General features: G+C 31.8%; 1 protein-coding gene across 1 annotated transcript; it reads left to right on the forward strand.

The window, feature by feature from the left end:
* The first annotated feature begins 5,363 nt into the window (after positions 1–5,363).
* Positions 5,364–13,609, forward strand: LOC128998961 (UDP-glycosyltransferase UGT5-like). The gene is made up of 7 exons (XM_054425317.1): positions 5,364–5,528; positions 6,861–6,973; positions 7,289–7,571; positions 9,474–10,087; positions 11,268–11,493; positions 12,250–12,469; positions 13,315–13,609. Exons 3-7 carry the CDS (start codon positions 7,331–7,333, stop codon positions 13,607–13,609), a joined length of 1,596 nt encoding a protein of 531 aa, XP_054281292.1. The 5' UTR covers positions 5,364–5,528; positions 6,861–6,973; positions 7,289–7,330.
* The last annotated feature ends 2,343 nt before the right edge of the window (positions 13,610–15,952 follow it).

Genomic DNA, 15,952 nt, shown 5'->3' on the forward strand with positions numbered 1-15,952 from the left:
CCCCACTTTTTTTCTCCGGACCACTTCAGATCATTGTTGAGTAGTAAGTACTTCATTTTGACTGGGTATACATTTTTGGCCGCCATCTTGGATCCGCCATATTGGATACAAAGTTTTTTTTTCAAATGTAAAGGTAGGGTTGTGACCCATTATTTTAAACTAAAATTTTACGCTGATTACAATGCCGCAATTAGTTTTTAAAAATCTTAATCCGTTCTAAAGTTATGAGGAATCTTTATAACTTTATTTTTAGCCCATTTTAACATTGTGCATTAACAAACTAAGCCCATAATCTCAAAATAGTGCTAGATAAAGATAAGTATACACCACCATTCATTGTTGTCATATTTTCACTTGGTTATGACGGATGTAGTTTTTTCAGCCGCCATCTTGGATCCGCCATTTTGAAATGTGATCAATTAATTTAAATATGAAGGTGGTGTTGTGACCCATCATTTTGAACTACTTTTTTATGCTGAACTCAATGCCGCAATTCGTTTTTCATTTGCATCTTTGGATTTTGAAATATTGAAATTTTAAATAAGAGTATTTTAATATTTCATCAAGTAAGCTTGATAACCAAAAACGGATTAAGGCATTGAGTCCAGTATAAAAAAGTAGTTCAAAATGATGGGTCACAACACCACCTTCATATTTAAATTAATTGATCACATTTCAAAATGGCGGATCCAAGATGGCGGCTGAAAAAACTACATCCGTCATAACCAAGTGAAAATATGACAACAATGAATGGTGGTGTATACTTATCTTTATCTAGCACTATTTTGAGATTATGGTCTTAGTTTGTTAATGCACAATGTTAAAATGGGCTAAAAATAAAGTTATAAAGATTCCTCATAACTTTAGAACGGATGAAGATTTTTAAAAACTAATTGCGGCATTGTAATCAGCGTAAAATTCTAGTTTGAAATAATGGGTCACAACCCCACCTTTACATATGAAAAAAAAACTTTGTATCCAATATGGCGGATCCAAGATGGCGGCCAAAAATGTATACCCAGTCAAAATGAAGTACTTACTACTCAACAATGATCTGACGTGGTCCGGAGATGATATCTTAAGAAATGTAGAAAAAAGTAGGGGGGGAACTCATTTAAAATTCACCCTGTATATACTATATATATATACTATATATATATATACATATATAAAAATTTGATCGAATGGTGTTTTTGGACTCTGGGGACATCAAAATGAAAAAGTAAATCGGTCCCGGACCTAGGTCTTACCGTGCCACCTACGGTAATAGCTACTTCCCTATAGGGAAATTCGCTAAAATTACCTCGAAGAGAGAATAATCTTAGTTTTACGCAGTTGGAATATATTGCTTTGAATCTAAAATCAGAAAATAAAGCAAATAAGGAACCCCTTGTCATAGCAAGCTAGTCCTCCCAAAATCGTCCCATAATAACTGAAGCTATTAAGCTATGCTTCAGCACGTGAAGTACACCATAAATAGATTAGTAGAACTGATTTTAAATCCAAGTCTCCAAACAAAATTACAAAAGTGGTTATGATAGTTCCTACTTGAGGGACCTCGATACCTTTTACTTGATACTTGTTTTTATCGTCAATAACAACTAATACTCCAGTTCAATTTGTTGGTAACATTACTAGATAGGTACTTGTTTTTTAGTGGTTGTTAGCGATTCTTGTTTTCAATTGTTTTTATTAATAATTTTTCAATTGTCGATAGCAGTTATTATGTTTACTGTCAGCAACAATATTCATTTACTGTCAGCAACAATATTCATTTTAGATTACCTTTTATTGTTGTTGCTTGAGTTATTGTAGCTAAGATGTCTTCAAGGATCTTCTTCTTGTCACTTCTTCTTATCTTCTTATCACAGTAAATAGTCTATACTGTATTTAGAAGAATACTAGCTGCTGTACCCGGAGAGGACACTGAAGCGAAAATTTTGATCTTTAATTCTGTTGTATAATATAGTTACATATTCCCCTTTGGTTTCAGGAACATAACTCAATTGAAACTCTTAGTTTGAACAAATATCTTTTTTAAGGCTAGGCTAACTTATAAGGCTACCTAGTGCGAATGATACATATAAAGTAAATAAGGAAAAATAATCGCACTACATAAGGCAATCTAGTAAAGCAAAAAGTCAGTTTATATTGATTTCACATATAATTGATTTGTTTTACCGTTGCTACTGAGATATGCAAAGTTCAAACTTGATCTGCAGATCAGTGTGTATATATCACAATAATAAGCAAAAATAAACTAATGGAAAACTTGTATTACCTTTTGTTAGAAAGCCAACCACTAACTATTGTTAATCAGGGCACAAATGTCATCAATTTTAATATAAATCAACAACAATACATAACAGTTATTATTTTAACTTGTTCCACACCGTAGTTCAAAACGTGTATGCATTTACATTAATTTACATAATCATTTAAAACATTGAGTAAAGAAACATAGTTAGTTTCAGATATTTAATTGATTTTAGAAACAAAAGTCAATTGCGTGCAGCTTAGTTTTGTGCTTTTCTCCATAGTCTAATTAAGGCAAAAACACAATTAAGGTAAAAACACAACTACTAAGGAGGTTTCTGCAAATGTAAAAAAAGTGAATGTGAAGTAATTGATAGAAGAAAATATAAGTAGTAGTCACAGAATAAAAGTAGGTATAGTTGAAATTTAGTTTGTAAATTGAATTAAAACACAAATAAAAGTACAAACATTGAGTCAGTTAATTTTTAAAACTGTACCAGTACATATATCTCTGTATAAGTTTTTAAACCTATAAAAATCCTGATCCAAACATTTGTTTATCAGTTCAAATTTGTAAACAAATAGCTACCATATCAAAATGGACATATTTTGTGGATTTGTTCCCTGGGCTAAGACAAACATAAAACACCGTATAAGTATGGGTCTAAAGTGCCTAGATTTCTGTCTGTCAGTCTGTTTGTGATTTTTATAAATTATTTTATATCTTGGGAATTTTTCAAGATAGAGATTTAAAATTTTGTAGGAATGTGTAGTTCTGAAATTAAAAAAACAACTGTGAAAATTTAGTTCCAATATCTTCAGCCCTTTCAATATGGTGGCCATTTAAAATCTTTAATGCCAAATTTCATGAAAACCTTAAATATTAAAAAAAATTCTTTACCTGACCAAAAGGATAGAGGATTTTAATACAAATCAAATGAGACCTTGTTTGGTTAATATCGGTTGAAAAATAACTGAGTTATCAGTTTTTTTCTACATTCGGATACGCAATTTAATAGGACTACCATACAGTACTTGAGTACATGGTAGTCCATTTTGCGTATCCGAATGCAGAAAAAAACTGATAACTCAGTTATTTTTCATCCGATTTTAACAAAAAAAGGTCTCATTTGATTTGTATTAAAATTCTCTATCCTTTTATAAAGGCAAGATAAACATAAAAAATGTGGAATAAAAAGTTTTTGCATATTAAACAACGGCTGAAACGGCTTAAGATATTGGAATAAAATTTTCACAGTTCATTTTACTTTCAGAACTACACATTCATACGGAATTTTAAATCTCTATCTTGAAAAACTCCCAAGATATAAAATAATTTATAAAAATCACAAACAGACCGACAGACAGAAATCTAGGCACTTAAGACCCATACTTATACGGTGTTTTATGTTTGTCTTAGCCCAGGGAACAAGTTCACAAAATATGTCAAGACAATTCGGAAACACCCTGTATATTAGTATAGATTTATACTTGTGTGCCACTATAGCAATGCGATGACGTACACGCGACTGAGTCACGGGAGGTCTTTCTTCTTCCAAAACGGAGGAAGAAAGGCAGATGAAATGAATAGGGTGACACAAACATCTTACCTACTCAAGAACTACAGGCTACAACAACAAAGGTTATTTAATATAATTCAAGCTTTCGAAACTGGGATAGGAAAAATATATATTAATATTTATCAAACACATACCTCAGTAAATGTTCCTTTCTTGGTTTGTTCCCAGTTGGAGGATGTTTCTCTGAGAATCCAAAGGAACACCAGACTAATGATGGACTACCAAAGACACAATCGCGTGAAGGAGACGCATGGACGTAAACAAGCCGAACATCTCAACTATATGGTGCTGTTGTGGTCTTCTGTCGTTACTATTTCCATATTACTCGTATCCGTAGTTCAAGTCTTGATCCTTAAAAAACTATTCGATGGTATTATAAACGGGCGTGGAAAAGAGCCAAAGCTGAGGTCTTTTATAATGAGCGATTATCATTGATTGTTTTCTAATTGTAACAAACCCTTGTTTCTTTAAATTGATTTATGTTTGTGATCGTAATAAAATTATGTATAACAATTTCAGCATCTTCTATTATTAATATGTTGCACCTGTTTATTTCATGAAGAGTGTGTATTGTGTGATTGATAGGAAACTTATTTTTTGGTTATCCTAATTCTTGTTGCAAATTGGGTATGTTAATTAAACATCATTAGCAATCTAACTTCTTTAAGGGATAAAACTAAAATTGTAAAAACTATGATTTAAATGATTTAAATTACTGAATGAATTTAATCTATAGCTCTTTAATTTTATGTGCTTTCCTTGAAAAAAAAATAATCTTAAGTAGGTGACAGTTTGGAATAATTTACAGGGGGCAGCTCATCACAAAATTGTATCAAGATACAACAGACTTTAAAGTTGCCTCCAAACTGTCTATGGTTCAGTTTTTCTAGTCTGCAACAAAAATTTTTTATTAACGGAAAAAATGATATCTTACAAATAATTTGGCATGATCACAGTTGGTGTAAAGTAAACTATTAATTTAATAGTGTGCAACTGGTGTTATAATCATGATAACAATTGTTTGAGTTTTTATGAGTATTATATTATATTATTGTAACAGTATATATTTGTATATTAGTATTAGTTGATGTCAGTATTTTAGCAACATTGAGTGTTGCACATTTGATCTGTCACTATCTACTGAAATGAAATTAGAACATACTTTTGATTAAATTAAATGATTAAATTGATCTTTATTTTATGGGATTTTAAACATTCTTTGATTTTTATAAATCACAACTTTATGGCAAATGTTATTCCTATGTATGTAATAGATACATTACTGAGAAATTGTCTAAAACCCTAAATCAATCCATATCTAATCATATAGAGAAAGACTAAACATAGTTTACATAATGTTTTTGGTAAGCTATGTTTACAAATCATACAAGTTAGAAAATGGTTTTGCTTGCTGATTATGAGTTTGAAGACTGATTATAGGTTGTTTAACTGGGATTTTTTTTTAGTTGTTCCATCCTTGAACTGGTTTTTGAGGTGAATGACTTTTGCTTCAGTTGATCAGCTGCTAGCCTGCTAACCTCTCCGTTAAACATTGTTCAGCACTGAAATATATGGTTTTACTTATAAAAATTGAAAATTATAATGCTCTCAAATGATATTCAGGGTTATATTCAGGGTTTCATGAATATTATATTCAAATCTAATCAATAAACATCAATGGGAATTTTATTGGTGAGTAGAAGAGTAGATTTTTGGTTATGTTTAAGGAATTCCCCTGTAGATGTAATTGTTCTCTTATACATTTAGTTTTAAAAGGTTCTGTTAATAATAACAACTTATAAGTGCTTTCTGCTTAGTATCAATTTATATTCTAAGACATTGTTATGAGTAAGGAAGACTTTTAAAATAATATTCCGGCATGTTATTGACTTATAAGAAAGTACAAATTAATTTAATTTGATATGTTTTTTTTATATGAAGGGGCTTCAATTGCTTCTAATAATAAGAATCAAAATAGTATCATAACAAAGATTTAAATGATCAATAATTCATTAAACATAGCCAGTTTCCGGGTTGTTACAGTGCTCGCCTTACAATCAAAAGGTTGCTAATTCGGAGCTGAGAACAATCATTAGCTTTTGATGGCTCGAAAACAAGTCCAGTTGTCTTTGATCGAGTTTTTAACCAATAGTCCTGGCTAACAAAACAGCTGATCTTAGTAACAAAGGTAAATAATAAGGCAAGACATCTCATTTGAAACTACCGCTTAAACATTTGCATTCAATTTAAATTAAAGTACCACCTAGATACGGTTTCATATCCGTTGTTTACCCGATTGGACACACTAACTTGCTTCAGTAAAGTACTGCATTTAAGATTTCGGCTACAATCCCAGCTTTTGAAAAAAGCATGCTTGAGCAATCGAGCCCACAACATGTTGAATGTAAAAAGACATTTAAAATATCATCAGTTGGTTTTTACTAGAAGAAGTTCTTCATGTATGTACTCCATATTTAAGTACCGGTAACCTTTACCTTAATTGTTATTTCTATATAGCTCTTAAAGCTAAACTTGCTAAACGTTGGCTTTGAACAAATGAGACTTGGCATTATCACTCAATTGGTGATTGACAGGATCTTAACCTTGATTTTAATGACTCAAGTCAAATGACTAGAGCAGCTACCTTTAAAGGTCCTTTAAAATATTGCAATTATTTTTTTTACTATTTTGTAGAGCTTGACATAAAATAATCTAGTATTTCGGATCATTGTTTTACGCTTAGTGGTTATGAAATATTCCAAAATATAACTGTACATTTAAAACTAAAGTTATTCTTATCCCCAATAAATAGAATGTTTTTGTAATGTAAGCCTACCGGTATGGAAAATATACAGTATTTAATGAATTTATAAGAAATAGTTTGAAATGCATCTCAAATTTTCCTGGACCAACAAACTTGCAAGTATAAAGCAAATTTAATTTTCATTTTATTGCATTTAAATGCTATAAATCGGTAAATACTCATGCTATCTCGAGTGTTACTTCTATTGGCATGTCTTGCAGCTTCATTTGAAGGTCATCAAGAAATGAAGAGGCCAGACATCTAGTACTGGCCTCATGATTCAGATGAGAGTTGAAACTAGTTTCCTGCAAGGTCCTAGATTACATGAATGCAGGTATTTACACCAATTTATTTAATTTCTTATGTGGATGGAGCTCTTATTTTAAAATGTTCAAAAGGAAATAAAACCATACTTAGCTTAGTCAACATAATTTTTATCAATGAACAAGTATTTGAATAACTAGATGATTTACTAAAAAAATACGTCCAATGAATAGATTGCGGTTAACGTTGGAATTTGGAGTCCAACGGAAACTGGTAGCAACTAATATCCAAACTGTACAAAATGTATGACTTGTATTACAATTTAATCTTTGATATTATACTTCGTGGGTGTGCTAATTTATTAAAATCTTACTTTCTATTCCAGGGATCTTTTTTCTAATATGAAAAAGTGAATGTTTTAATAATCATGATTAAAGTGAAAGTAACTTTGATTTCGTTGGTATTATTGATGACTGAAGTGGATCCAGCTCGTATTCTTATAGTACTTCCATTCCCAGCCCACAGCCACCATATATTTAGCACGGCTATAATGAAGGCATTGGTGCAAAGAGGACACCATATTGTAGAGTACAGCCCTATACCTCCTGTGAAGCCCATAATTAATCATACGTATGTGGAAATTCACACCAGATTTGAAAAAGAGTTGTGTAAGTATGGTAAAATATACTCTTACAGTAGTTTGATACTTTTTTCAAGCAATTACATACATTTTGATGTGTCTAAAATTGGCGATATGGTTTTGGAGATATATATCAAGGATTGAACGGTAGATTCCCTTTTGCTTTGTGTCTTTTTGGTTGATACTTCAGATGATACAATGCTTACGAATAACACATGTATAATATACATCGATGATCACACCACAGGCAAGAGAAACGACACTGTGTTCTCTTGGCTGTGCTCACACAACACACACACACAAACATGTGCTGTTTTGTCGAAAGTTATGTAAACAAAAAAGTCAGAACTCATCTGCATGTAGTATCATTGACTATTGGATACTGACGAAGTAGACATCCCATATATGGACCAGCTGTCACCATTTTTTTATTAAAAAAAAGAGTATAGTTGTGTGAGCCAGTCACAAAATTCACTACTGTCGAACATAGTTGATGGGTCATAACAGTCTCTACAGCTCACAATAAGTTGTTCCATCAGTTTGACTAGTTAAAAAAACATTGTTTATTCGTTTTTTTTTTTTAAGAGGTTGGCGGCTTCTTTTAACCTTGCATATGCCCGTCCACATATACTAACTGCCCGTACGTAGAACGTATCCAGCAAAGCAAGGGGTGAGCCGGTACAGTACAAAGGTGAACTGTACTGATAAAAATCAATCATATTTAAATCAACCCAATCTGTTGGTGGCTTACATTAACTAGAATGTTTTTGATTAAAAAAACTAGGTGGCGATAACTTTAATACAGGGATAGAATGTCTGGTGGTATCAATAATCAAAGCTAGTATGTACAGATTTCACTTGCGGTTTTCCATTTTGTATAGTATAGTTCTGTAGTATCGCACATATGATGTGTAGTTTTTAAGATTAGCCATTCTTTTTGGTATTCACTGATAGGTTAATTTGTTTTAGGGGCGTTGGGTTTTAGGTCTCTGAATGTATGGGAGACTACTGCACAACTCCATGAAATATATTTATGAACTAAACAGAAAGTAGTAGGCTACCCTGATTTGGAAATGACCGAATTTGAATTTTAAAATAGTAAACAGATAGTTTACCCTGTAGATTATAAAATTTAAAACATTAGTAGAAAGTGTAGTTGAATGAACAAGTAAGATAATAAAGCAGTTTTTAATGAGAAGAGACATTATTTTTAGATGTACGATAACATTTAAATATCCAGCAGTGTATTTTCACTAATAATAAAACAATCAATTTATACAACTAATATAGTACATTACTAATAAATAATGAAAGCATAGATATCTGTATAGGAACAATCAACTTAATTTTACAGTTTGTTATGTGTTATTTGGTGTTTTTGTATATTTTGTTGGATGCGTATAAAAATAAAATAAAGTTGAAGTTCTTACAATTTGCCTAGGACTGTGAACTTACTCTTACAAGCAGAGTTTGAAAAGGACCAAATTGTGTCAAATCCTTCTATTTACTATTAATTCAAGGATGGTTGCTACTACACAAAACTCAGACTAATATACTTCTCAAAGCCCAGACAAAATAACTTAGTTATTTAAACAAAACAAAAAAATCTATCTGTTAAATTATCCTTTTGCTAGTCTTTCCAGAACTCTTCTTTTTCCTTGAATGGCCGGAAAAGCAGATCATAAGCAAGGAAGTGATTGTGAAGTATTGTGGATTGGGTTCGTTCAGACTCTTGGTTAAGCAACGGTCTATCTTATTAATACTACAAGAGGTTGTTTAATATGCAAAAACTTTTTATTCCACATTTTTAATGTTTATCTTCAAAAATTACTTATTTTAGTCTATTAACGTTAAATCATAATGGCACATCATTAAACTGTAAAATCAAACCGTTGAAGATGATAATGTAATTTAGTGTTTTCCATTTCAGCTGGATGGAGCTACGAGGGGTTCATACATCAAACAACACATTTGGACAAAAGTTTCTTCGGATGTAAATTTAGGAGAATATGGGAGATGAACTACCCAATTTGTGAAGACACATTTAGCCATCCCAACATACAGAAGTTATTGAAGTCCCAAGAAGCCTTTGATTTAGTCATGGTCGAATCGACATTCGGACAAGAATCGTTGCTAGCACTTGGGCACAGATTTTCAGCACCAACAATCGCAATAGAGACTCTACTCCCTTTCAGTATTCTCAACAGACAAGCTGGGAACTCGTTAGATATCTCTTCAGTACCTGATCTAACATCCCCTGTTTTTGAAAATGATCCAATGTCATTTATGGACAGAGTTTTAAATTTAATTTCCGTGTCATTGACATTGTTCCAGCATCATTATATCCACTTGCCATTGCAAGAAGAAATTGTAAAAAAGTACTTCAACGAACCCTTACCACCCTTGGCTGATATGGTATTGAATGTTTCTCTCTATCTTTCAAATTCTTATCCCACGACTATAAGTCATGTGCGACCCTATACTCAGAACATTGTTCACATAGGAGGAATCACAATTTCCCCAGACAGGGCTGATCTTCCTCAGGTAAAAAGGAGTTTTTAAATTGCCGATACAGTAGACTCCCTCTTATCCAGACTCCTTAACCGGACATCAGTTTAACCGGACTACAGTCGGCGCAGCACATCGGTTTAACTGGACTAGATCAGCAGAAAGTGGGCGGTACTGAAACGACTGTCCTCGTGGGAAAGATTTGAGACCAATGATCACGTGTCTAAATATGTAATAATCATTTTGGCTTATACGGTATGCATTTAAACAGTCCGTTTTAACAATTTTTTGGGGTGCAGGTTTAACCGGGAAACACGTTATCCGGACTGGCCTCAGTCCTTAGGAGTCCGGATGAGAGGGAGTCTACTGTAGTCAACAATTTTTATTTACACAGAAAATTCTATGGATCCAGTGAAGCTTGGAAACAGATAAAGTAGACAGAATAGTAAAAGTACTCATCTAAAATTAAAAATATACTAAATAACCATAAAACCACCTCTCTGATAAAATTTATATTTTAATCAATTTTGTACCTTTTTACCCAATCCAATCTTCAACCCAAGTTCCTATAAAGTTTTACCCAAGTTGTTCACCAATGTTTCTCAACCCAAGTTTCTACTGTGTTGATAGTCACACAATTTATCACACATCTTTTCTCCTTGGTACTGTGTAACAGTTTCAAGTGAGGAAAACATATGAATAGAAAGTTGTAAATCATTTTGATGTCTTGTTAAGGTTACAGTTTTCATTAGTTAAAAAAAAAAAAATATATATATATATATATATATATATGCTTTCAAGAGTAATATTTGTAGGATATGCAGTTTATGCAATAATAGTTATAAGAGTGTAAGACTAAGTTAGAGGCAAATGAGGTAAAGTTGTCAACTGTTGTACAAAAGCAACTTAGTATAGTTAATTAGATCAGAACATCATACGGAATTACTCTTTTGGTAAATGTTCAACTGAATTTGAGAAGGATTTTTTAATCAATAAATATTTTGAAAAAGAGCAGATTAAAATAGTTCAACGCATCATTTTTAATTATTTAAATATTAAAACAATGTAAATTTTAACACCTTAACAAGTTTTAACTGCTAATAATCCTCATCACTCATAATAACTCATCCGTTTCTGATCCTGAAGAATATGCTGTATTATTGTGATCATGTCAAACGTTTGTTTAAGAATTGATTATTTTGAAATCTTTTTTTAGGACATATTGAGGTTCATGGACAACGCTAAAGAAGGAGTTGTATTCTTCAGCCTTGGAACAGTTGTTCCCCTCCATCTCATGCCAAAAGACATAATACAGATTTTCATAAACGTGTTCAAGAAAATGCCGCAGAGAATAATATGGAAAATATCCCAGTTAGATCCTTCTTTTGATGTACCTAAGAACGTAATGGTTAAAAAGTGGGCCCCACAAGCTGGAATATTAGGTAAATTTAAGATTAAGTAAAGATTTAAGAAATTAATTTAGTTCATTTAATTTTAAGATTTAAGTTTAATTCAAGCAACGCTCATTTACTGGCGTTTTTTTTTTCTTGTTTTCAAGGGAAGACTCTAGGTCAGGATTTAAATTGTAAATAAGCAGGATAGTAGCTATAGCTACCCTTACTTTTAAAGAAGTATTCATAGAGATAGATGGAAATGGAAGTTTGGTTTTGTTAGTCTTGATGGTCCTTAGGCCTCAAAGAGCTAAAAACACAAGTAACTAACACAGTGCAGGCAACCCTTCTAGACATATTTGATTACCCAAAATATTATTTTTCTAAAGTTCATCAAGTATCATCTAGTTTTTAATAATTCAGATTAATGTGCTGATGACAGAAGACAAAGTTGAATTGTACATAACCCTTGAACAGATTAATTATAAAAGTAATTCCCAAACTGGTACATTGTCATTTTATAGTGAAATTCCTTAATATATCCTCTGGAGGAGTGAGCTGGTCTAATGGTAGAGCGCAGGACTTCGGTCCCTGAGGTCCCGGGGTCAAATCCTGCCAACCACCAATGGATTTTATCTAAGTGATAATGCCGTAACCTCTAGGTCTAGCCAGAAGTAATGTGACAAACAATCCCAGGCTCGTGCCTAGCGTCCTAAGACAAAAAATCTAAATTATCCTCTAACAAAGTAAAGCTGTTATAGTTTATCTTTAAAAACTACATATTTATCATTTTGGTGACTGTTTCAGCACATCCGAACTGTAAAGCCTTTATTACTCATGGAGGTCTGATGAGTACCCATGAAGCCTTACATTCTGGTGTACCGACTGTGGGAATCCCCTTCTTCGCCGACCAACCCTTCAATGTAAAATTCATGGAACATCGAGGAGTTGGAAAACAAGTTAACTTTTTCTCCCTTTCAGAAGAAACGCTCAGCAAGGCTTTGAATTTGATTTTGAGCGACCCTAAGTAAGTAATATAAATATTTTTCTTTGGGAAAATTATAATATAGCCTACATGTATAAATATCCAATGTTGCTTAATAAAAAAATCTAATACCTATATAAAAATATGATTACCTTTTATTAAATTGTTTGTCAGATACTTTTACGGCGTGGGTGGTTTAGGACAGTAGTTAAGAGCTGAACTAGCCTGGGGAATTAGATTCAAATCCCACTATTCACTGAAGTATTTTAACAATATCATGATACTGTATTACAGTTACAGCCTAGCTTAACCTGAAGGTCTACCCATCTTTTGAAAAATGATAGACCTCTCAAACATAGATAATTTTCTTTGTATTGAGATTTCCTTCCACTAAAATCATATTATAATAATGTATTTATTACACAGTAATTCCAGGAATACAAACTTTTAACACATTTAATTTGAAAATCTATCATTAATATTTACTAACAAAAACACCTTAGTTTGATATTTGAGTTAACTTATATATCAATGTGTTTTTATAAATATACTGATTAAGAGGTTAACTGTATAATCATAAGTCAACTTACTGTCAAGTACTGTCAGTGTCTCTGATAGTAATTGTATGATTTTCTTTCCAAGTTCAGAGGCTTTTGTGTCTTAAAGAGACAGGAAAAAGGAACCAAGATGTAAGAGAAGTTGCACGAAAATGATTTTCAAATAATTAATCAGTTGATTTTGGTTTATACCTAGCGACTACCCTATATTTTAGAATACAAAATAGACATTGATAAGCAATTTTGTAACAGATGCCCTATCAATAGCTTTCATTTATTTACTTTTTCTAGGGCCACTTTACGAACTTATACTATCTTATCAATTTCCAGGTACAAACAGAACGCTATGAAACTCTCTAAGGTTTACCGAGACCGACCATATACAGCAGATGAATCAGCAGTGTTTTGGGTAGAGTATGTTCTGAAGTACAGAGGAGCTCAGCATCTTAGACCAACATCAGCAACTATGTCATTTCTTCAGCTTTATCTGCTTGACGTAATGGCAGCCATTATTGTTATATTGTTGTGTGCAGGATTCATCATATATTCAACTGTTAAAGCATTGTTAACCATGATTCAAAGGAATCGTAAAACACTAAGCAATAAAAAGAAATTGAGAAAATAAAGTAATATAATATTTTACAATTTTGTTTCAGTGCAAAACTACCATCTATTCTGTACTGTTAAGGTAGATATAATGTTTTTAGTGTAAGTAGCTCTTAAATAATCCCTAACTGGGAGAGGGATAGGTAATAGTGCACTTATACAACATAAAACATTAAATCAAAATCAGTACACAAAAAAGTATATTCATACAACAAATTAAATGTTAAAAAATCGTAGCTTAGAGAGATAAATTTATAAAATATTTTATTCACATGAAATTTTATGAAAACAAAAGTTAACAGATAAAAATGGCAATAATTCCCTTAACAAAAAGAATTATCCACGAATACTAGAAAAATACCAGTATGGATCATAAACATAAACAAATGACGTTGTTGGCACGAATCCTGTACTAACAGCATTGGACATATGTTTTGGCAGTTCCATTTAAACAATTTTAATAATGTTTATTTTCGGGCCAAAAACGTCATTTGTTTATGTTTATGATCCATACCGGGATTTTTCTAGTAATCGTGGAATTATCTTTTATGCATGATTGCGCTTTGTAAAGAAAAATTAGATTTTTGTAACCAAAATACAAATACTACATCACAAAATACTGTTGATATATATACAAAACACGTATTAATAGAGAACAATAATCATTGGACATTATTCAAATTAATCAAGTGAAGAACACGATGTATAAGCATTAACTATACATTTTTCACTAGGACCGTATTTAGAATACAGTTGGCCACCGGCTGCTAACATCAGAGAGGCCCTTCTATGATTTGTCAGTAGGCCTATGTAGTTGGAACCTGGAACTGCAGTGGTTTAAATACATGCTTAAACTGGAAGACCTTTTTTGTTAAGCCTCTTGTTTTCCACGATAAGATCGGTGAATATAAATAAGAGTTCCATTTTATTTTTCAATAACGCGATCGCGGGGACAACATTATCGTCTCCCGCGTTCGTGGCAAAATCGTGAACACGAAACGAAATAAACGAATCATGCCATGAATAAATAAACTGAATTAATGACATTGCGTATTAATATCTTAGGTGGAAGAATGATTGTTAGCAGTTCCAAAAAATAAAAGTTATCAAATTTATACTCATGAAAAATCTTTTTTTTACTCAAGTCTTCATATTACTAGCGAGTTGTGATTATTAGACCACCCGTTAGTAAAGTTGACTGTTAGTGGCCTACTATCCACGAGTGACATAGTAATAACAATACTAAAACTATGAGGTTTTGATTATAAACATTTTTATTTCGTTAAGAATAGTATAATTATTTTTGAGCTGGATTGCAATCCTTCTACCACTTAATCATAAAATATATTGGTGTTGAATTAATTAATCTATATAATCCATTCATGGCACGAATTACTACCACGAATCTGTCGTGGTCTGCATATTGAATCTGTTTGAATTATTAAAACAAACATGCCTTTGACTGGCTTATTAGTTTAGCCGTGTAGTATATTTATTATGTAATTTAGTCAAATCTGTATCAGAAACTCATTTTCTCTTCATGCATTTTCACTCCGTATGAACATACAGTCTTCACTTTGTGAAATAACGGCCACGACAAGAATGTTCTCTGGGCCAAAAAAAAATCATGCAGACTGAATGAGTCTTTATTTACTAGATGTATTACAATACTATGTTAGCATTTGAAAATAGAGGCATAACTTTTAAATTTTAAAACTTGATTTTAAAGCAAAACAAGTTATTTTAATTTTTAAGTGTTAAATAATAATAGTTGTCGATGAACTAAAAACAAATTAAAGCTGCATAGAAGCCAGATTTCTCCTTTAAACCAATTGCAATGCACTTATTGCCATCTCTTACAGGTTTCTAACTAATCAGAAAACCTACAAAACAGATATTAGTGTGACAATTTAACACATTTAGTAAATAAGGTATGTTATTAAATCTCCGCTATCCACTTAAAAGGCTTATATATATATATATATATATATATATATATATATATATATATATATATATATATATATATATTATGTTTATTATGCAAGTCCTTTTTGTTGTTTTACTGTATTCAGGTAAATAATGACGATATACTAAGACTAAGACCGCTAAGACGATCATTTGACACATTTCAAGTAGACGATCATTGTAGCAGAACTTATGATTTATTGAGTTAAACTGTTAAACTTTTTACTAGTGTACATGATGCTCGAATTCGAAAAATTGCGAAGTATTACAGGCGTTATTTTAAAAGGAATAACAGTCATAATTTCCGATGACTTTAAAGAGTCAACTCAAAGATTATGGAATACTCACGATGTACATAACAGTTCGATATAATCAACATTGATTGTAAATATAT

The sequence above is a fragment of the Macrosteles quadrilineatus genome, unplaced genomic scaffold, assembly GCF_028750875.1.
Source record: "Macrosteles quadrilineatus isolate MER2022 unplaced genomic scaffold, UCM_ALF_1.0 Scaffold_7__1_contigs__length_78375512, whole genome shotgun sequence".
In the NCBI taxonomy this organism is placed as follows: domain Eukaryota; kingdom Metazoa; phylum Arthropoda; class Insecta; order Hemiptera; family Cicadellidae; genus Macrosteles; species Macrosteles quadrilineatus.